The 23414-nt window shown below is 44.1% G+C and overlaps 1 protein-coding gene across 1 annotated transcript in view; it reads right to left on the bottom strand.

The window, feature by feature from the left end:
• Nucleotides 1-232: 232 nt before the first annotated feature.
• HPX (hemopexin) overlaps nt 233-23414 on the bottom strand; it is a 31628-nt gene continuing 8446 nt past the window's right edge. The window contains exons 2-10 of the mRNA XM_089656303.1: nt 22893-22963; nt 21198-21275; nt 19225-19367; nt 17841-17994; nt 12519-12734; nt 12207-12323; nt 10387-10517; nt 2808-2961; nt 233-546 (exon numbers count right to left, since the gene is read on the bottom strand). Coding sequence (XP_089512429.1) covers nt 329-546; nt 2808-2961; nt 10387-10517; nt 12207-12323; nt 12519-12734; nt 17841-17994; nt 19225-19367; nt 21198-21275; nt 22893-22963 — 1282 coding nt within the window. The 3' untranslated portion in view covers nt 233-328. The remainder of the gene's footprint in view (nt 547-2807; nt 2962-10386; nt 10518-12206; nt 12324-12518; nt 12735-17840; nt 17995-19224; nt 19368-21197; nt 21276-22892; nt 22964-23414) is intronic.

Genomic DNA, 23414 nt, shown 5'->3' with positions numbered 1-23414 from the left:
ATCACCACAGCACCCTGTAATGGTGTAATGATGCAGAGAGTGGTGCTGATGTAACGACGAGGACTGCCCACCACAGGAATACCTCCTTTAGTCTGCTTCAGACATCAGGTAAAAAAGCAGACATTGGTTTTAGATTGTGTTAGTGTTTTTTACATTATTATTATAATACATTTTTTTTTCATGCATTTAGAAGTAAAGGTTTTTGCCAATAAATAAATATTATGGACAATACTTGGCTTATTTTTCCATTTTATTAAATAATCAAGTAATAGCTCCATATGTGCTTTGTGTAGATCTGTGACGGGTGATGTGGGCTCCTTGCTCTCCTCTAGCAGTCCAAAAAATAGGAGGCAATGTTTTCAGCGGTGGGGGCCTCTGTGGCAGCCAGTAGCTCCTTCACATCCCTGTAGTGGTAATAGGAAGGACCGTGGAAGATGTACAGTCCATGAACATTACACATTGCACTGTCCACCTCAGAGTGAATGATGGTTCTGGCTGCTCCAGACTGCTTCCGAGTGTTCAGGTCCACCAGGAACATTCTGTTACCTGTAGAAGAGAGAAGGTGAGGTCCCACGTGAAGCCTGTTCCATCACCATCAATGATCAGATCCTTACTGGAGCCCTACCAGTCCCCATCAATGCTTAGATCCTTATGGAATCACTACAAGCCCCCATCAATGATTAGATCCTCATGGAATTACTACCAGTCCCCATAAATGATTAGATCCTCATGGAATTACTACCAGTCCCCATCAATGATTAGATCCTTACTGGATCACTGCCAGTCCCTAACAATGATTAGATTACTGGATCGTTACCAGTCCCCATCAACGGTTACATTCTTACAGAATCACTATCAGTCCCCATCAATGATTAGATTCTCACGAAATCACTACCAATCCCCAACAATGATTAGATCCTTACTGAATTGTTACCAGTCCTCATCAATGATTGGATCCTTACTGGATCACTACCAGTCCTTATCAATGATTGGATTCATACTGGATCAATAACAGTCCCCATCAAGATCCTTACTGAATCGCTACCAATCTCTATCAATAATTAGATCCTTACTGAATCGCTACCAGTTCCTGTTTCCATCAATTGCCAGACCCTTGGTGAATCACAATCAGTCCCCATTAATGATTAGACCCTTAATGGATAACTATACATCCCCATCAATTATTTGATCCATACAGAATCTCTACAAGCCCCCATCAATAATAAGATCCTTACCAGTGCTACTGATCACCAGGGGCGGACTGACAAGTCATGGGGCCCCCGGGCAATAGGGGATCATGGGGCCCCTGTGTCCTTGCCCAAACTCACAAAAGCCTATGAAAAAGGTACCAGGGGCATCTCATGGGGCCCCCTACTGACCCCAGGCCCTCGGGCAGTGCCCGAGTTTCCAAATGGTCAGTCCGCCCCTGCTGATCACCATCAATTACTGAATTCTTACTAGAAGACTACAAGTCCCCATCAGTGATTAGACCCTTACTGGCTAACTACGAAAGACCATCAATTCCAAAATCCTTACTGAATCACTAGAAATCCCCATCAATGATTAGATCCTTACTGGATTGTTAACAGTCTCCATTAATGACCAGATCCTTAGTAGAACACTACCAGTCTCTATCCAGTCCCTACCAGTGATACACTTATTGGATAATGAACCCACATCAATTACTAAATCCTTACTGCATCAGTAAGAGTCCCTTAGATCCTTAATGGATTGTTCACAAACACAACAGTCCACTACTCTCAACCCAGTCTCCTATACAGGTAAATGAGAGACACTGATACTCAGACTAACACCCCTGTAGACACAATTAAACAGTAAATTCCAACAAGGCCGGCACATGGCAGCATCTTACAAACATATGATAGCTTTATTACAACATAGGGTTCAAATCCAAGCAGACATTCATGACTATATTCTTACTACCAGGCCTGGCAGATACATTATGTTGGCATCCATATTCCTGATTAGGCAATTGGGAAGTAGAGGTGGGCTAGGGCCTACTGGCAGTCCTAGCTTATCTCAGGGAAGCCAACCAATGCAGGAAATTGGATAGGCAAGAGAGGATCCTTTACTTTCAACTGGTCACAAAAATGAGTGTTGCTGCATTTTGGCTGCACTAACTTGTATTGGCCTATATTGCATTGAAATGCAAATCGCATCAACACATGACAAGGCAAAGCAACTCAAAAGTCACAGATGAAAGTATCTCTGATGTACCTGCTGTAAGAAAACATACCAAAGTAGACCATAGACGGGCCATTTATCGGGCAAATTTTCGGCCGATAAACGAAAAATCTGACAGCCCCGTTGCCAATGCTACCACCAATGTCCACCAAAAACGGCCTTTTTTTGTGGATTTTCCAGCATGACCAATAAAAATAAATGTGAAGATCTGCGAAAAACGGCGTGAATATCGGCCGATTTTTCGTGCTGATGAAAATCTGGCCGTCTATGGCCTGCATTACTAAACAGGTAGCATTGTTTCTTTTAGAGCTGCTATTGTGTTCAGGACCTGTTATCAGTATCCACTTCTTGAGACTTTTTATTTCTCATTTCAGACACTTTGATTGGGCTGAATTTGCCCCAGTAGCTGCCCTTCCCACATCTACCTTTATGTTCAGTACAGACACTTTAGCAAAATAAAATGGATGATCTAATGTACATAAAATTAATAATTTATAAATGTTTCTTAGTTTAGAGGTATATTGCAGGAAGCTTATAAAACCAATGCCACCTGTGTACACATAGAGCACCTACCTGCCCAGTGTTTGTTATGAGCCACTTACCTCTAATGAGGTACAGGTCACTGGAATGGGGGCAAGTGAAGGCGGCATCCACTGCTGTGACCCCTGGGACTTCCCACTCCTCCTGGATGGGCTTTGGATATGCAGCAACTGGGATGTAGATCTGATCAGTTGAGTAGATGATCACTTGTGACCCCTGGGGGGGGGAGAGATGAAGTTAGGAATTTACAGGTCACAAGCTTTATACATATAGCAGGCAGAATGTTTTGAGCTGACATAATGCATTTTATTGGCTAACGTAAGACATTATAGATACAAGCTTTCGAAACACATTAGGTTTCTTAGTTGGGCATTATGCCTCATAAGCTCATATGAAATAGTAAATATCATCAAGAGGGACAAGAAGGACAAAGGGAATTGTTGCATGCCTTTGGGTTCTTCAATTCTAGAACTAAATGTGCGGGTGCTACAGAGACAGATAAACAGAATGAATGGTGGAGTTCAACAAAGGGAGGTGAGGTGGAGATCATGGGGTGAATGGTGGAGTTCAACAAAGGGAGGCGAGGAGGAGTCCATGGAGTGAATGAAAGAGTCCAACATAGGAAGGTGAGGAGGAGTCCGTGGAGTGAATGAAAAAGTTCAACAAAGGGAGGTGAGGAGGAGTTGATCAGGTGAATGAAGGAGTTCAAAATCAGGAGGTAAGGAAGAGTCAATGGGGAGAATGTAGAGGTGAGGAGGTATCCATGAGCAGAATGAAGGGGTCCAAAAAAGGATGATGAGAGGATTCCATTAGGTGAATGAAGGAGCCCAACAAAGGGAGCTGAGTAGGAGTCTATAGGGTAAAGAAAATAGTCCAACAAAGGGAGCTGAGGAGGAGTCCATGGGGTGAATGACGGAGTTCAAAATCAGGAGGTAAGGAGGAGTCCATGGGGTGAATGAAGGAGTTCAAAATCAGGAGGTAAGGAGGAGTCAATGGGGTGAATGAAGGAGTTCAAAATCAGGAGGTAAAGAGGAGTCAATGGGGTGAATGAAGGAGTTCAAAATCAGGAGGTAAGGAGGAGTCAATGGGGTGAATGAAGGAGTTCAAAATCAGGAGGTAAGGAGGAGTCAATGGGGTGAATAGGCTAAATAAAAATAAGGATATAATACTCATGTGCTGCCACAAATAGATGATAAGCTGCTGCAAGCACATCAACAAAACTCCCCAAGAATAGTGCTGTGTTGCACCCTAATGACCCAAAAAATATACTAATAATAAATAAACACCCTCCTGAGCATCAAACCCAATGTGTAATAGAATAAATCTGTGAAACAAATAAAGTCAATAGTAAATAAAAAACTGTCTGAGCCACTAAATCCAAACGAAAAGTGAAACATATATAACAAATTAACCAAAATCAAGTAGCAATAAACACCTGGCCAGCCTATAGTAAACACTCGGCTGAGCTGAAGAATAAAGTTTAAAAAAAACAACAAAAACAGTAAAAAATGTGAAACGTATATTAGAAATAAAAAACGATCACAATAGCAGTAAACAGCTTGCCGAGCTTTAATTAATACCCGGCTTACCTAAAGAATAAAGTATGAAAATCAACAAAAACAGTATTAAATAATTGTAAAGCAAATGCCCAGGTGAGCAATCAGCCCCCCAGTGGAATACATATGTGTTGAATCATGTAAATGTTCAACTGGGCTAGATATTCACAAAAAGTGCATCCAGTTTAACCATAAAAAAAAGTTATAATCCTACACCCACAGTTGATCCAGAGGAAGGCAAAAAGCAAAGCATGATCTAATTTGCTTCTGTAAGGGGAAAAAATTCCTTCCTGATCCCCCGAGAAGCAATTGGATATTCCCTGGATCAGTTTTTCAACTTTCAGGGATTCTTGAAGAAGCCACGTGACTCGTGGCATAACGTGCAGGACGGAAGCGTGTGACGTCTTTTCTGGTGCGCTCAGGAACCACCCGTGTTCACCCTGTGTTTCCCTTTAATGCTTGCAATAGGTTCTGTGAACCTTGTATCCATGTGAGTGGCATTTTTTATACATTTTTATGCTAATAAAGCCATAGGACACTATGAAGAGTTCCTTGTTACTTATCTTTTGAGCACCTATCCATAGGAGTGGGGACATAAAGGATTGACCTGTGGAAGCAGAAGAACCAGTGGGATTAATATTGAGCGCATGTTGACCTATATTTTCTATGGGTCAGCTGTTAAGGTCACTGCATCCCTGAAGATGGAGGAGCACGATAGATTTGAACACCTGATGAAGTCACTGGTGCATTACTTTAAATGTTGGAAGAAAGAGACTGTTGTATCACTTTTGGACTGCATTTTGCACTTTAGTAAGTGTTACCTATCATTTACCATTTATCTGTTTTTTGTATATTCAGTAGAGCTGCTTTTTTTTTTCTTTAATACGCACTTTTTGTGAATATCTAGCCCAGTTGAACATTTACTTGATTCATCACATATTTATTCCACTGGGGGGGCTGATCGCTCAGCCGGGCATTTGCTTGACAATTATTTAATACTTTAGGTCAATGGGGTGAATGTGGAGGTGAGGAGGTATACATGAGCACAATGAAGGAGGCCACTAATGGGTGATGAGCAGGAGCGGACTGACCATTTGGAAACTCGGGGTCAGTAGGGGGCCCCATGAGATGCGACTGGTACCTTTTTCATAGGCTTTTTTGAGTTTGGGCAAGGACACAGGGGCCCCTTGATTCACTATTGCCCGGGGGCCCCATGAGTTGTCAGTTCACCCCTGGTGATGAGAGGCGTCCATGAGGTGAATGAAGGAACCCAAGAAACAGAGGTGAGGAAGAGTCAATAGATTGAATGAAGGAGTTCAACAAAGGCAGGTGAGAAGGACAAAGGGAAAAGACATTATTCTGACAAACTGGATGGACGGAAAAGGATGAGACTAACAGAAGGGGTGGGTGGAGAATTGTATTCACTAAAAGTGATCCAAATCAAGGGAGGACTGGGAACCTTTGGCCTGGGAGCAAACACAACCAACTAGCTATATCATAGTAGGGACAGATTTATATGGGTTGAATAAAGTGCACCAAGCAAAGGGTGTCATGGTTCCTCATTGGTTGATGGGCATGGCAAAAGAGGGTGTTTCTTAAGGCCATGGTTTACAGTGGTAAACCACATCTTCCAGCATCAGCTGCCTTGCACCTCTTGACAACTGGCCATGTGACATCTTAGAGTCGCAATGGAAGATGGAGCTGTCTTCCACAGCCAGATGCTATAATCACAGATTTGACTAGGGAACAGGTGTCAATGACTAATCAACGGGTCCCACTCTGATTAATTTTTAACTTAGAAAGTATCCTCACTCAAGGCTACCAGCCCAACTTTAGTATTGGCCCATGGGGCAAACACTCCGCAGTCCAGTCCTTCTTCGATCAAAACATACAGCATTTAAATAAAAGGCTGCATAAATACAAAAATTTTAAAGGCATACTAAATATATAGAAAGTGCAGTGCTAAAATAAGTGATTGATATTATAGTGAAAATAAAGTGCAAAGTCAATGTGACATATAGCGAAAAAAAAAAAAAAAATGTTTGATCAGTGAAACAGTCAAGTGCAGCATATAAAAATCAATTATAAAAAATGTTCAATAAATCATTCAATAAATGTGAAACAGTAAAGTTTCACATTTATTGAATGATTTATTGAACACTTTTTATATTTGATTTTTATATGCTGCACTTGACTGTTCTGCTGATCAACATTTTTTTTTTCACAACATGTCAGATTGACTTTGCACTTTATTTTCACTATAATATCATTCACTTATTTTAGCACTGCACTTTCTATATATTTATCCATAAGGAGTTGTTACCTATACCGTGGTGCTAGTTGCTTTATAGTTCCAGCGCTCGCCTACGCTTGATATTTATATTAACAGTGTACCGTCTCCCAGAAAACTTTAGGAGCAAAATAAGATAACTGCATGACTTTGTGTAGAATGGTTAGAATTGTACTGTTATGTCAGCTTAAAATTTTGTAGCAATGGAAGGATGGTGGAATGTATGGTGTCAAAGGCAGGGTGGGGACAAATGCTTCCTCATTAAAGGAAAGTTAGAAGGGAGATTTTATAAGACACATCTTGATCACTTAACCATTTCAATACCGGGCAATTTTACCCCTTCCTGCCCAGGCCATTTTTCAGGTTTCAGCGCTCTCACACTTTGAATGACAATTGCGCGGTCATACAACACTGTACCCAAATTAAAATTTTATCATTTTCTTCACACAACTAGAGCTTTCTTTTGGTGGTATTTAATCACCGCTGGGGTTTTTAGTTTTTGCTAAATTAACAAAAAAATACCAAACATTTTGAAAAAAAAACACATTTTTCTTTGTTTCTGTTATAAAAGTTTACAAATAAATAATTGTTCTTCATAAATTTAGGCCGAGATGTATTCTGCTACATGTCTTTGGTGAAAATAACCCAAATTAGGATGTATTATTTAGTTTGTAGGAAAGTTATAGAGTTCACAAACTATGGTATAGATCTGAATATTGATCAATCCTGAAGTACTGACGGCCAATCTAATTTCTTGAGGTCCAAGAATGTCAGAATAGTACAGATATCCCCCAAATGTCAGAACAGTACAGATATCCCCCAAATGTCAGAACAGTACAGATATCCCCAAATGACCCCTTTTTGCAGAGTAGACAGTCCAACGTACTTCATAAGAGGCATGGCGAGTTTTTTGAAGTTGTATTTTTTTGTCATAATTTTTCGGAAAATGAAAAAATTAAAAAAAATATTTTCACTATTTTTTTTTTTTACATACTGTCACCAGTGCAATACAGCATCATCATATAACTGGCATGGCGGTGAACAGGGACACTGACTGGTGACAGTATGAAAAATATATATATATATATATTTTTTTTTTTATTTATTTTTTTTTATTATTTTTAATTTTATATTACATTTTTTTTATTTTTTTAAGATTTTTTTTTCATATTTTACTATGACCAAAGTAGTACAATGTTACCATAGTAACATTGTACTACTTTGGGGAAGTGATCAGTATTTTTTTTTTTTTTTACACAATTTGCTTATAGCAAAGAATTACTTTGCTATAAGCAAGCATTTACCTGAATGAAATCGATTCATTCAGCTTTTTTTTTTTTTTTTTTTTTTGTGCTTAGCTGTGATTTGGTCACAGCTAATCACATGACATGTGCATGTGATTAGCTGTGACCATTCACAGCTAGGCACTAGTATACAATGGATGGCATGAATGAAGCCATCCATTGTATACAACTGTCATGTGACCTGCTGTGATTGGTCACAGCAGGTCACATGGTACCAGCAACGGGAGCCGGATCTGTCATCGGCCGTGTCCGAGGTGCACGGCCGGTGACAGATCGCGCTGCTGCGCCGCTCTGCATTAGCGCAAACTGCACATGTGCGGGAGCACGCCAAATGGCGTGCACCCGGAATGCAGGAACACTTTTGAAGCCGCCAAACGGCCATTGGCCGGGCGGCTAATGGTTAAATGGGGTACCACTTATGCGTGGACAATTTTTATTCAAGCGTGCCACTGTTTAGACATTTATACAATTTTGGAATTGGTGAATGTGGCACCGTGTGACCTAATGCGTGCCCACCATTAGAAGTGGGTGGATGCAGGGCGGTATATTCTAATGGTGGACACACATTTTTTCTGGCAGAGATTTCTTCTTTTTTTCATTCAGTCCACAGGCAGCATACAAAAAAAAAAAAAGAACGTAGCATATAAACCCAACAAGGACCAGCAACGTACTGGTACATCACTGGACTTTGAGTGGTTACACCAGGATGATGCCTACAGCTGCAGGCATCATCCTGGTATTGTTTTTTTCAGTCGGCAATCGGCTTTCATGTATAAGCAATCCTAGTGGCTAATTAGCTGCAGAATTGCTTTTACAACCAGCTGGAGACAATGCTCCCCCCCCCCCCCCGCTGACTTCCATGGCCTTCTCGGGCACTCCCGTGCCATCGGGAGAACCTGAGAATGCAGCCGGTGTTTCTGCCAGCTGACCATAGAGCTGACTGGAGACCAGAATGGTGCCAATCATCTCTATAGTCTAAGAAATCAGAAGCTACAAGCATTTCATCACTTCAGTTTTTCGATTATAAACAGCGCCATTTGTAAATTGGGAAAGCATCTGATCACACCGATCTTGGTGAGATTAGATAATGTAAGGGCAGAGGAGATATCCAGAGTCTTATAGACCCCAGATTTCTCAAAAAGAAAATATGACAATGATCATTGAAGTTATAGGGGATGTTTGCATTCCCTGTGATAGCATTAAAAGTGATTAAAAAAAAACATGAAAGGGACAGTGTAAAAATAATAAACAAAATCAAAATAACTTAAAAAAAAAAAGCACCCTTGCAACCCCCCCCCCACCCACCCACACGCATGCGCACCTGCGTGCTTGAGTGTTGACCCTGTGCCAGTATGTAAACAGCAATTGCACCATGCATGTGAGGTGTCGCACTAGACCTCCACTCTAAATCTAAAATAGTAGCTTATAAAGGCTTTTAAAGCGTTGCCTATGGATATTACAAATATATGCAGTTTGTCCCATTGCACAGGGCATGCACAGTTTTAAAGGTATCCATTTACTTGGCATATCATCATCTTTTATATTTTACCAAATAATTGGCCAATATATTGTGTTTTTGTGCATTAAAAGTAAAAAAAGTATTTTTTGCAAAAAATCTGCGTTTGAAAAATTGCTGCGCGAGTACTATGTCACATAAAAAATTGCAGCATCCACCATTTTATTCACTGGGGTGTCTGCTTTAAAAAAAATATATCATTTTTGGGGGTTCAAAGTAATTTCCTAGCAAAAAATACTGATCTTTATCATGGGAACAAAAAGTGTCAGAAAAGGCTTGGTCTTCCGGTAGTTAGAAGAAAGAGTGATCTGTGGCATAAACTTCTAATGCTGGGCATAAAATGCCCCCACCTCCCAAAACAACCCCTTTTTGGCAAGTAGACACCCCAAACTATTTGCTGAGAGGAATTTTGGGTCAATAGAAGAATTCATTTTTTTACCACAAGTTTTTGGAAAATGACAAAAAAAACTTTTTTTTTGTTTGTTTTTTTACACAAAATTGTCTCTTAAATGATTTACTGCTCACACAAGCCATGGATATATGTGGAATTACACCCCAAAATACATTCTGTTACTTCTACCAAGTATGGGGATACCACATGTGTGAGACTTTTTGGGAGCCTAACTACATACAGGAGCCTGAAATCCAATGACCACGTTGAAGGTCTGAAGGTGCGTAACGTCCTCATTTCACTTCCTCACTACCTATCACAGCTTCTGAGGCCCTGAAACGCCAGGATAGCACAACCCCCCCCCCCCCCCAAATGACCCCTTTTTGGAAAGTAGACACCCCAAAGAATTTGATAAGAAGCATGGTGAGTATTTTGCAAATCTCGTTTTTGCCACAAGTTTTTGGAAAATGAAAAAGGAAAACAAAAATGTATGAGATAAACATTGAAAGGAGAAGTTTGCATTTAACTATATTGGTTGGCGTACTTTGACCTGCTGTCATTAGCTGGAGGACAGTCTGACTCACCTGAATAAAGTACATATGGTTCCTGTATGAGAAAGCAGCATCTACCACTCCTTCCAGGGTCCTCCATGTGTGATTAAGAGGCCATGCATGCCAGCCATCTTTTCTGCTGTCCAGGCGGAAGTACCAGCCACCTGCCAGGAAGGAGGAGATACTGTGTTATCAAACTTCTACCAGAAAAATGATCTACACAAATATAACAAGATATGTTTCTGTGCTCTCTGCTGTTATCAGCAGGGGCGGACTGACCATTTGGAAACTCGGGCACTGCCCGAGGGCCCTGGGTCAGTAGGGGGCCCCATGAGATGCCCCTGGTACCTTTTTCATATCCTTTTTTGAGTTTGGGCAAGGACACTTCTATTGTTCTACTCTCATTCAGGAGAGAAGACATCTAGTGATCTAATTTTACGAGTAGTAATCTATTATCATTCAGGTCAGGAGACCTCTAGTATTCTATTCTTACTCAGGGTGGGGGATCTTTGGTTATCTACTTGAATTCAGGACAGGAGACCTCTGTTGATCTACTCTCACCCAAGAAAAGAGACCTCTATTTATGTTTCAGGAAATATACTGCTAGTAATGTGCTCCCACTCAGGACACGAGACCTCTAGTGATCCAGGGCAATCTAATGATTAGCTTTTACTCAGGACAAGAGACCTGTAGTTATCCAGGACAATCTAGTGATCTACTCTCACTCAAGAGAGGGAACCTCTATTTATGTTCAGGGCAAGATACTGCTAGTAATGTGCTCTCACTAAGGACAGGAAAGCTCTAGTGATCTATGTCCACTAAAGACAGGAGACCTCTAGTGATCTACAGCCACAAAGTACAGGAGACCTCTAGTGATCTAGGCCACTAAGGACAGGAGACCTCTAGTAATCTAAACCCACTAAGGACAGGAGACCTCTAGTTATCTACACCCACTAAGTACAGGAGACCTCTAGTGATCTAGGCCCACTAAGGACAGGAGACCTCTAGTGATCTAGGCCCACTAAGGACAGGAGACCTCTAGTGATCTACACCCACTAAGGACAGAAGACCTCTAGTGTTCTACATCCACTAAGGAAAGGAGACCTCTAGTGATTACATCCACTAAGAACAGGAAACCTCTAGTGATCTATGCTCACTAAGGACAGGAGACCTCTAGTTATCTAAACCCACTAAGAACAGGAGACCTCTATTTATCTACACCCACTAAGTACAGGAGACCTCTAGTGATCTAGGCCCACTAAGGACAGGAGACCTCTAGTGAACTTGGCCCACTAAGGACAGGAAACCTCTAGTGATCTACACCCACTAAGGATAGGAGACCTCTAGTGTTCTACATCCACTAGGGAAAGGAGACCTCTAGTGATTACATCCACTAAGAACAGGAAACCTCTAGTGATCTATGCCCACTAAGGACAGGAGACCTCTAGTAATCTACACCCACTAAGGACAGGAAACCTCTAGCGATCTATACCCACTAAGGACAGGAGACCTCTAGTGATCTACACCCACTAACAACAGGAATCTACTATATCCCTACTAAGGAGAGAAGACCCCTAGTGATCTATTCCCACTAAAGACAGGAGAACTCTGGTGATCTACACTGACTAAGGAGAGAAGACCTTTAGTGATCTACTCCCACTAAGTGGTCTAATCCCACTCAGGACAGAAGACCTTGATTAATCTACAACCACGCAGGACAGGAGACTTCTTACGTATGTTCAGAGCTAGATACCATGAGTAATGTACTCCCACTCAGACAGGAGACCTCTAGTGACCCAGGACAGAGTATCTCATGATCTACTGACAACCAGCACAGGTAAGAAAGATCTTACTTCGGAAGGCGTAGGTTCTGGACTTGTCATCTGAGCTGAAAGCTTCAAACGGACGATTGCTGCAGCGATTAAGGATGGACATATGGGTAGTGTTCTGCCGAGCAGCATCTGCATGTCCTGGGGGAAGAGAAACAGGCAAGAGGTGAGAGGTGCCATCTTGTTGGGGATCATCACTCTCTGTACAGTCTGCCTACTCTAGCAGCAGATAGAGCTGTATTATTCAGAGCTGGTTCATAGAGAGCCTAGCATTAAAGAAAAGGACAAATTTAAACGAGATTCAGTTGGATCCCCTTGATCTCCCCTCTATCTTACCTCTGCCAGGGCACCGCACAAAATAGTCTCGGGTGTCCAGTGGTCGGGGAGATAGCCGCTCTCCGGTCACTGGGTCAAATCTGGTGAAGTTGATGCCATTGAAGCAGTAATATTTCTCCATCCATCTGACAGCCGCCGTACAAGGTCCCAGATTGGTCCAGGTCTTCTGCTTCAGTGCCGGGTCCTCCTGAGGGCTGTATACATAGACCTTGTCATCTGGGCAAGAGACAAGAGAGCGTGTCACCAACACTCCTGACACTGATAAATATACACAATCCCATTGCGGAGTAGGAAACTGACTAAAGTGGGACAAATAATATTTAAAGTTGACTACACAAAACGTTTGTTCACCCAAAAATGGATATTAGTTTTAGGAGGAGCCCACTGGGCTAAATCTCCCCATCTTCTTATAGGTCTTGGACACTCCCAGAAGCCATAATTCCCGAGTACCCAAGACAATTCCTTGTCTATCTGGGAGTTTTGGGTATCTCCTCCCACCTTTTTGTGTTCTCCAAATTATGACAGGGAGAGTGGGAACCCCTCATAATGGCCACAGCAAGCGTACAGACCTGGGAACTGAGTGTAGGTATGTTGGAAACCCCTCATAATGGCCACAACAGGTGTACAGACCTGTAAACTCAGCACAGGGATGGTGGGAACCACTCATAATAGACAGAGCATGTGTACAAACCCAGGAACTCAGCACAGGGATGGAGGGAACCCCTCAAAATGGGCACAGCGGGTGTGCAGATTGGGAACTCAGTATAGTGATGGTGGGAACCCCTCATAATGGGCACAGCAGGTGTACAGACCCAGGAACTCAGTGCAAGGATTGTGGGAACCGCTCCTAATGGGTACAGCAGGTGTAAAGACCCAGGAACTCAGCGCAAGGATGGTGGGAACCCCTCATAATAACCCCTCATAATGGGCTCAGCAGGTTTACAGACCTGAGAACTCAGCACAAAGATCTTAACAGAGTCTCTGAGACACACAAGGAATCGTCAGCTGGTTAAATATGGTGTATTGGGTTTGGATTGTTTATTTTAATTTTTATTTTAAAACTTACACATTTGGATTGCCTGACTCTTCAGGCCAGAGATAGCAAGGAATCTCTTGCATTTTCAGGAGTCCAGCAACTGGAGTCTCCTATTTTACCCAGGATATTTTTACAGACTAGTTATGTTATTATTATTATTATTATTATTATTAATAATAATAATAACAAAAAATATTATTTGATGTATTTATTTACATACAACTTGTATTTCTACCTGAAACCTTATTCATAGCTGCCTCCAGTAACATGCAGCACAGCAGAGCTTAGGCTGGGAGAGTGAGGGAGGAGTGGCAGCAGCAACAACAGACATTTAGGGCTTTATATTATTATTATACAGGATTTATATAGCGCCAACAGTTTGCTCAGTGCTTTACAATATAACGGGAGACAATACAGCAACAATACAGATCAATACAAGAGGGATAGGAGGGCCCTGCTCCTGGGAGCTTACAATCTAGGAGGGAGGTGCTAGTGGTACAAAAGGTAGTAACTGTGGGGGATGGACTGGTTGGAAGAGTAGAAGATTCCAGTATCAGCTGAGGGCAGGATAGGCTTCCCTGAAGAGATAGGTTTTCAGAGATCGCCTAAAAGTGAGCAGAGTAGGCAATAGTCCGATAAATTTGGGTAGAGAGTTCCAGAGGATGGGGGAGGCTCTGGAGAAGTGCTGGAGATAAGCATGGGAGGAGGAGACAAGGGAGCTAGAGAGCAGGAGGTCTTGCGAGGAGCGGAGAGTACGATTTGGGTGATATTTGGAGACAAGATCGGTGATGTAATTTGGGGCAGAGTTATAAATGGTTTTATATGTTATTGTTAATGTTTTGAATTTTATCCGTTGGGCAACGGGAAGCCAGTGGAGGGATTGGCAGAGAGGGGTGGAGGACACTGAGTGGAGGCCAGTGGAGGAATTGGCAGAGGGGGGGTGGAGGACACTGAGTGGAGGCCAGTGGAGGGATTGGCAGAGAGGGGTGGAGGACACTGAGTGGAGGCCAGTGGAGGAATTGGCAGAGAGGGGTGGAGGACACTGAGTGGAGGCCAGTGGAGGGATTGGCAGAGAGGGTTGGAGGACACTGAGTGGAGGCCAGTAGAAGGATTGGCAGAGAAGGGTGGAGGACACTGAGTGGAAGGATTGGCAGAGAGGGGTGGAGGACACTGAGTGGAAGAATTGGCAGAGAGGGGTGGAGGACACTGAGTGGAGGCCAGTGGAGGGATTGGCAGAGAGGGGTGGCAGATACAGGACGGTTAGTAAGGTGGATGAGTCTGGCAGCAGCATTCATGATAGACTGAAGAGGGGATAGCCTGCGATGAGGTCGGCCAATGAGGAGGGAGTTACAATAGTCAAGGTGAGATATAACAAGGGAGTGAATAAGTTGCTTAGTAGTTTGGTTGGTTAAGAACGGGCGTATCTTGGAGATGTTGCGGAGGTGAAGTCTACAAGATTTGGACAGTGATTGGATTTGGGGGTGAAAGGACAGATGGGAGTCTAGGATTACACCTAGTACCCTGGCGTGAGGGGAGGAACTGATGGTTGTAGTATTGATCTTGATGGAGAAGTCGGGGGGGGGGGGGGGGGCACGGGCTGGAGGGAATACTAGGAGCTCAGTTTTGGAGAGATTGAGTTTGAGGAAGTGGAGTGACATCCATGCCGATATGTCACTTAGTAGGTTTATAGCTGTCAGTCTAACATTGGGGACCAGGGAACACACTACAGCAATTTCATGGAACCAGATTCAGGGCTGTTCAGAAAACCAGGATATTGGTACCATATGCATTTGTGGGATAGCCATGTACAGCAAATTAATGGCAGAATGTAGATCAGAGATGGAATTTCATTGCTCACTGGCAGGGCTTTTTTTTCTCAGAGAATAGGTGCAGGTATCCTCCACCCCTTCTGAATCACCCCTTGTCTCCACCCCCTACCCACCTTTGAGCACTGTCCCTCGGTTCCACCCCCTACCCACCTCCCGGTATGGCCTCTTTGGAAAATACAGAACCGAATATCATTCTGTGGTGCTAAGTACAGTAACTTGTATGGAATGTGCTAACAAAACAACAGTGGAATAGATTCCCTGCAGCCCGAAACAATAAATCTCCCCACAACAATATACCCCCCCCCAGCAATGATAGACCTCTTCCAAAACAATACAGCTCCCCGCAGCCAGCATCAGTAGACCCCATCCTTCTTCAACAGTAGATCCCTCCAGCAACAATAGACCCCCACCAGCAGCAAAATATACCCCTTCAGCAACAATAGATCCCCCAATGGCAACAGATCCCCTAGTAGCCAGCATCAATAGATCTTCCAATGCACCCCAGCACCCCTTACTATTACATACATTCAGTGATGGAAGTGCCGAAACTGCGTGCCGGAACCTTAGGTTCCCTCTGAAAAAAATCCCTGCTCACTGGTACACTATATTGCCAAAAGTAGTGGGTCAGTCCTCCAAATCATTGTATTCAGGTGCTCCAATCCCCTCCATGGCCACAGGTGTATAAAATCATCACTTAGGCATGCAGACTGCTTCTACAGACATTGGTGAAAGAATGGGTTGCTCTCAGGAGCTCAGTGACACCAAGCGTGGTCCCGTGATAGGTGGCCACCTGTGCAATAAGTCCATCCGTGACATTTCCTGGCTACTAAATATTCCACGCTCAACTGTTAGTGGGATTATAACAAAGTGGAAGCAACTGGGAACAACAGCCACTCAGCCACCAAGTGGTAGGCCACATCAGATGACAGAGCGGGGTCAGCGCATGCTGAAGCGCACAGTGTGCAGAAGTCACCAACTGTCTGCAGAGTCAATAGCTAAAGATCTCCAAACTTGGTGTGGCCTTCAGATGAGCCCAACAACAGTGTGTAGAGAGCTTCATGGAATGGGTTTCCATGGCTGAGCAGCTGCATCCAAGCCTTACATCACCAAGTGCAATGCAAAGCGTTGGATGCAGTGGTGTAAAGCACGCCGCCACTGGACTCTAGAGCAGTGGAGACCTGTTCTCTGGAGTGACCAATCATGCTTCTCTGTCTGGCATTTCGATGAACGTGTCTGGGTTTGGCAGTTGCCAGGAGAAAGTTAGTTTCCTGACTGCATTGTACCAAGTGTAAAGTTTGGTGGAGGGGGGATTATGGTGTGGGGTTGTTTTTCAGGGGTTTGGCTTGGCCCCCTAGTTCCAGTGAAGGGAACCTTTAAGGTGTCAGTATACCAAGACATTTTGGACAATTTTATGCTCCCAACTTTGTGGGAACAGTTTGGGGATGGCTCTTTCCTGTTCCAACATGACTGCGCACCAGTGTACAAATCAAGGTCCATAAAGACATGGAGGAGCCAGTTTGGGGTGGAGGAACTTGACTGACCTGCACAGAGTCCTGACCTCAACCCCATAGAACACCTTTGGGATGAATTCGAGCGGAGACTGTGAGCCAGGCCTCCTCCCCCGACATCAGTGCCTGACCTGACAAATGTGCTTCTGGAAGAATGGTCCAACCTTCCCATAGACACCCTCCTAAACCTTGTGGACGGCCTTCCCAGAAGAGTTGAAACTGTTATAGCTGCAAAGGGCGGGGCCAACTCAATATTGAACCCTACGGACTAAGACTGGGAGGCCATTAAAGTTCATGTGTGTGTAAAGGCAGGAGGAGCAATAATTTTGGCAATATAGTGTATCTGTCATGGGATGAGGAGAGAGGGAGATATTTGGTAGTCCCGACATACTTCCTGTCCTAGGGTGACAGTGCTTCTCCTGCACAGAAACAGTACAGTAAGTGTTGTCACCCTAGGACAGGAAGTGTGTTACTGGCAGGATCACCAAGTGAAAATAAAGGGGGTAAAAGGAAGCAAAAGCAGCCACTGTAAGGAAATATGTCTTATTTAACTGGCATCCGTTTTGTATCATGCCTCCATTGCTAGACGTGTAAACGGTTAGTTATGGTTTTGAGTTTTGCTTGGAACTTCTCTCTCGTTTCCTGAGTTTAGTTTCTAGTGGGATGTTTCATTGGTCATCCTAAAATTAAGCCACGCCCACCGAGATCTGTATAACAGTTCTTGTCATGGATTCAACTTTCAGAGATTTAACTTTTACACTTCGGTGTCGGAGCTTTATTTCTCCCGGGCCTGGTGGTGATAATAATGGAGGACAGGTTGGGCCACACACAGGATTTGATCCTATCAGCCACCACATCTAAGGACTGTAAGCTGTCATATATCACATTTTTACTGTTGGGTTTAGATACGCTTTAAAAATCCCCAACCTCCCCACAGAATCATTCTCACCTTTGAAGAATAAGATGCTGTCCTGCCTGCATTCCCCTTTGTGACATTCCACAGCAGCATTCAGATGATCTGGAATTCCTGGAAACTCCTGACTAATGAGACGCGGAAAGCCGGCCACTAGATTCCCTTCAAAATAACTCCAAACCTTGGAGCCCTGCAAGACACCGAGAGGAGCACCGACTTTAGAAAGAGGTTAGAATGTGTGACATCTCCATAATATCCCAACCAGGGGAGGACTGACCATTTGGAAACTCAGGCACTGCCCGAGGGCTCGGGGTCAGTAGGGGGCCCCATGAGATGCCCCTGGTACCTTTTTCATAGGCTTTTTTGAGTTTGGGCAAGGACACAGGGGCCCTATGATCCCCTATTGCCCGGGGGCCCCATGAGTTGTCAGTCCGCCCCTGATCCCAACACCTTCTAATAAAAGAAGTCTCCAGTGAAAGTAGGGGCTGAACTGTACCACAAACCTCCAATGGTGTGTGGAAGGGTAAGAACCCCTGTCAGCTTTTTATTTCTGTCTCTGTTCGCGCTGAACAGATTCACTGTCTCTGCTTGTCCTGAAAGCTCTGGTTTAATCTGCTTTTATTTTACCTTCCCTGATTCCTCCCCTTCCTTCTCGTCAGCCTGCTGATAAAGCTTTTAAAAAAAAAAAAAACTTTCCATTTTCATTACATATCTTTTTTTGGACCCAGTGATGTCATCACTGGGTCTCGGTGCTTGTCTATATGGTGCAGGCAGATCATGACTGGTGGGGGGGTCAGCAAGGTGCTGTACATAGCTTCCTGCAAACATCACCTGCCTCAGTACTCCCCTCAAGAATCTTCTGCCCTCCTCAGTGGTGGAGGGGATAATCACATCGCCAGTGAAATGCTGTGAGCAGGGGCGGACTGACCATTTGGAAACTCAGGCACTGCCCGAGGGCCCGGGGTCAGTAGGGGGTCCCATGAGATGCCCCTGGTACCTTTTTCATAGGCTTTTTTGAGTTTGGGCAAGGGCACAGGGGCCCCATGATCCCCTATTGCCCGGGGCCCCATGAGTTGTCAGTCTGCCCCTGGCTGTGAGCAGCCACGGCCGGCCTCCACTGATCGGCATTTCAAAACTCAATGCAGCTTTAGCTGCCTGCGCCTGAAATAAAAAAAAAAGAATCCCTTTCTGCTCCTCACCTCTTGGGTCCCTCCGGTGAACTAATGGGGTCCAGGGAAAATATAACTAATGTTACAGCAGGGCCGGCTGTACAGCCCCATCGGTGGCCCTGGTTATGGCTGCGACCTAGACAGCTGCCTAGTTTGCCTAGTGGTAGCACCGACCCTGTGTAGGGGTAGGGAGGAGCTCTGGGGTGAGTGCAGTAGAATGCAGGCAGTATGGAGCGTAGTTTGGAGCTCACCTTAAACAGATAGATCCTTTGGTGCTTTAGCGGGTGTTCTTGGTTGTGGTTGCGAACTGCGGCATCTATAGGTCCCATCAGACCCTGCCAGGTCTCGTTTATCCGGCGTGCGGGGCCCTGGAATCCCAACCACACATAGTCACCTGTGGGAAAATAGGCATGTCACACCAATCCACAATCCTCAAGGTATAATATATATACACTGCTCAAAAAAATGAAAGTAACAATTTGAAAACACATCAGATCTCAATGGGGAAGAATCTCCTGCTGGATCTCTATACTGATATGGACGGGGTAATGTGTTAGGAATGTCAAGATGTCCCATTGTTTGATGGAAATGAACATTACCAACCCACAGAGGACTGAATTCAAAGACACCCCGAAAATAAAAGTGAAAAAATGATGCAGCAGGCGAGTCCATTTCGCTGAAATGTCATTGCAGCAACTCAGAATGGTCCTCAGTAGTTTGTACGGCCCCCATGTGCTTGTATGTATGGCTGACAACATCGGGGCCTGCTCCTAATGAGATCACGGATGGTGTCTTGGGGGATTTCATCCCAGATCTGGACCAGGGCATCACTGAGCTCCTGGACAGTCTGAGGTTCAACCTGGTGGCGTCGGATGGACCGAAACATGATATCACAGAGGTCTTCTATTGGATTTAGGTCAGGTGAGTGTGGGGGCCATTCAGTGTTATCAATTCTTGCATCCTCCAGGAACTGCCTGCATACTCCTCCAACATGAGGCCGGGCATTGTCCTGCACCAGGAGGAACCCAGGACCCCCTGCACCAGCGTAGGGTCTGACAATGGGTCCAACGATTTCATCCCGATACCTAATGGCAGTCAGGGTGCCATTGTCTAGCCTGTAGAGGTCAGTGTGTCCCTCCATGGATATACCTCCCCAGACCATCACTGACCCACCACCAAAACAGTCATGCTGAAAGATGTTACAGGCAGCAGAACGTTCTCCACGGCTTCTCCAGACCCTTTCACATCTCTCACATGTGCTCAGTGTGAACCTGCTCTCATCTGTGAGAAGCACAGGGTGCCAGTGGTGGACCTGCCAATTCTGGTGTTCAATGGCAAATGCCAATCGAACTCTATGGTGCCGGGCAGCGAGCACAGGGCCCACTAGAGGACGTCGGGCCCTCAGGCCACCCTCATGAAGTCTGTTTCTGATTGTTTAGTCAGAGACATTCACACCAGTGGCCTGCTGGAGGTCATTTTGTAGGGCTCTGGCAGTGCTCATCCTGGTCCTACTTGCACAAAGGAGCAGATACCGGTCCTGCTGATGGGTTAAGGACCTTCTACAGCCCAGTCCAGCTCTCCTAGAGGAACTGCCTGTCTCCTGGAATCTCCTCCATGCTCTTGAGACTGTGCTGGGAGACACAGCAAACCGTCTGGCAATGACACGTATTGATGTGCCATCCTGGAGGAGTTGGACTGCATGAGCAACCTCTGTAGGGTCCAGGTATGGCCTCATGCTACCAGTAGTGACACTGACCCTAGCCAAATGCAAAACTAGTGAAAAACAGTCAGAAAAGATGAGTAGGGAAAAAATATCAGTGGCCTCCACCTGTAAAACTATTCCTGTTTTGGGGGTCATCTCACTGTTGCCCATCTAGTGCACCTGTTGTTAATTTCATTATCACCAAAGCAGCTGAAACTGATTAACAACCCCCTCTGCTACTTACCTGACCAGATCAATATGCCAGGAGTTTCATTGACTTGGTGCTAGACTCTGGTTGAAAAGTGTTCCTTTAATTTTTTTGAGCAGTGTATATATATATATATGTATCTCCATTTTATATCAATAGCTAAACAGTCTTTCAGCAAGGATGCTAAATGGAATCAGCTGATCTGATTGGCAGCTCTGAGATGCCCCATGCTGCTCCTTGCATTGTGCTTTCTTAGCCCTCCATTGTACCACACAGATCCTTAGTTGGCACATTGACGGGTGGTGGTGGTTTACCTCTGAAATAATACATGGTTCCTTTATCATCCAGAGCCATGGCGTCAAATCCTTCATCTGTGCAACGGTCAGCCAAACCTAGAGGAGGACACAGAGAGCTGTCAGTGAGGCCTAACATACAATGTAACCACAATGTAACAATGATCTTCCCGCGAACCCCGAATGGTCCAACCGGCTTTTCACCAGTGAAGAGCGCCACATACTGACAGAATGTAATAGCACATGTGATGTTGACCAGGAGGACCCACAGCCGCAACATATTTATTACCCAAATTTATATAGCACCAACCTAAGCCATAGCGCAGTACAGAGAAGGCTGCACCCAGCTGAACCCCTTGAAAAAGCTCATAGACAAAGTGGAACCAAATTGGTCAGATGCCAGTAAACCTATTGGAATGTTTCAGGCAGGAAACCGACAAACATTGGGAGGCACTACAAACTCCATGTAGATTTTATTTTATTTATTCCAGGTACTTATATACAGCAGCGCTTTACAGTTTATATTGTATGCTCACATCAGTCCCTAACCCTCAAGGGGTGTACAATCTAAGGTCCCTAACTCACATTCATACATACACATACTAAGGACAATTTAGACAGGAGCCAATTCACCTACCAGCATGTCTTTGGAGTGTGGGAGGCAACCGACACAGCCACAGTGAGAACATTCAAACTCCATGCAGTTAGTACCATGGCTGGCATTCAAGCCGACGACCTGAGGGCTGCTGGGCGGAAGTGCTAACCACTTAGCCACTTTGCTGTAAATTATTATTATTATTATACAGTATTTATAAAGCGCCAATAGTTCGCTCAGCGCTGTACATTACAAAGGGGGACAGAACATGTGACAGAACAATACCAATACAATGCAAAACATGAGGGGATCGAGGGCCCTGCTCTTTCGAGCTTACAATCTAGGAGGGAATGTCTAAAACCCATTATCTCAGTGCTGTAAGGCAAGAGTGATAACCTGGCTACATATCCATCCATCGACTTTTCCAAAATGATTGCCTGATGTGTTCTGGTATCAAACCGAAACACTTCAAGGTCTATGTATATATAAACTCGCTGTACAAATGCAACAAACATTCTCACAGCCCCCAAAAACTGCGTATTTTGTGTATTATGATTATTTGCTATGGTCATAATCTCCATCTAGTGGCTCTAATGTGGTATTTTTCCTGATTAAGGTGCTTCATAAAAATACCACATTATGACCACTAGATGGCGCTTACAATATGCAAAATATGATGATTTTCGGTGGCTCTGTGTGAATGTTTGTCACATTTGTACAGGGAGTCTTTATATACATAGACCTTGAAGTGTTTAGATTGATAAAGGAACACATCAGGCAATCTTTTTGGATCAAGCAAAATGTTACACCATGGGAGAAAAATGCTCAGAATTTTCCAAAGCAATCTGACCGTGTTCATCTCTGAATCCTTCCTGCAGATAATGATGATCCAATGGATAGTGAAAATTGGTAGCTAATAATTGCTGGATTCAGCTACAATACAAACATGATCAATTCATCGAATGATCACATTGGAACATGTATGGCCAAAATTGGCTACTGAGCCACCCTGCTGGTCTAAGGTGAAGGCAATTCATGTACAGCAAACATACAGCAAAATCACCCAATGATGACCCTGAAAATTACACCTACCTTCCTGGTGTAGAGATGGGGGGACTTACCTGTGGCATTGTAGTTGGGGTCAGGAGAAGAGAACAGGTTGGTTCCCGTGTCATTGTGCCGGCCTTTTAATCTGGAATGAAGCACAGAAGGTGATATTATGGTTGGGTCATGATTGTACCGTGCTTCAATAGTGCCGTAGATATGTGCAAATAGGGAATTCCATTGATTTTGATAGACTACCCTATGCATGGAAAAGTAACATGGCAAGCAGAGTTTCCGGTTCCATTGACAATAAATGGCACCACATGCTTGATGCACATTTTTTGCATGTTTAATGAGAGCACGCAAAATCTGGCATTTTTTTATGCATTCATGAAACACTATAGTGTGAATGCACCCTAAGGGAGCCCCATGTATCAGTTAGAAATCATCAGGCATTCTAATCCTTCTGTTACACTCTATTTAAAAAATAAAAAAAAAAATAAAAAAAAAAGGAAAAAAGTGAACAGCTGTATGCAGCTGTACTTGGTAGAGGTGTAATTCCAGTTGCGGACACTAGATGTCCTACACACATCCACAAA

The sequence above is a fragment of the Staurois parvus genome, unplaced genomic scaffold, assembly GCF_062004578.1.
Source record: "Staurois parvus isolate SC_StPar_1 unplaced genomic scaffold, SC_StPar_1.0 ptg000897l, whole genome shotgun sequence".
Lineage (NCBI taxonomy): Eukaryota > Metazoa > Chordata > Amphibia > Anura > Ranidae > Staurois > Staurois parvus.
The sequence above is the reverse complement of the archived record's forward strand: the minus strand, read 5'-3'. Positions and strand labels throughout refer to the sequence as shown.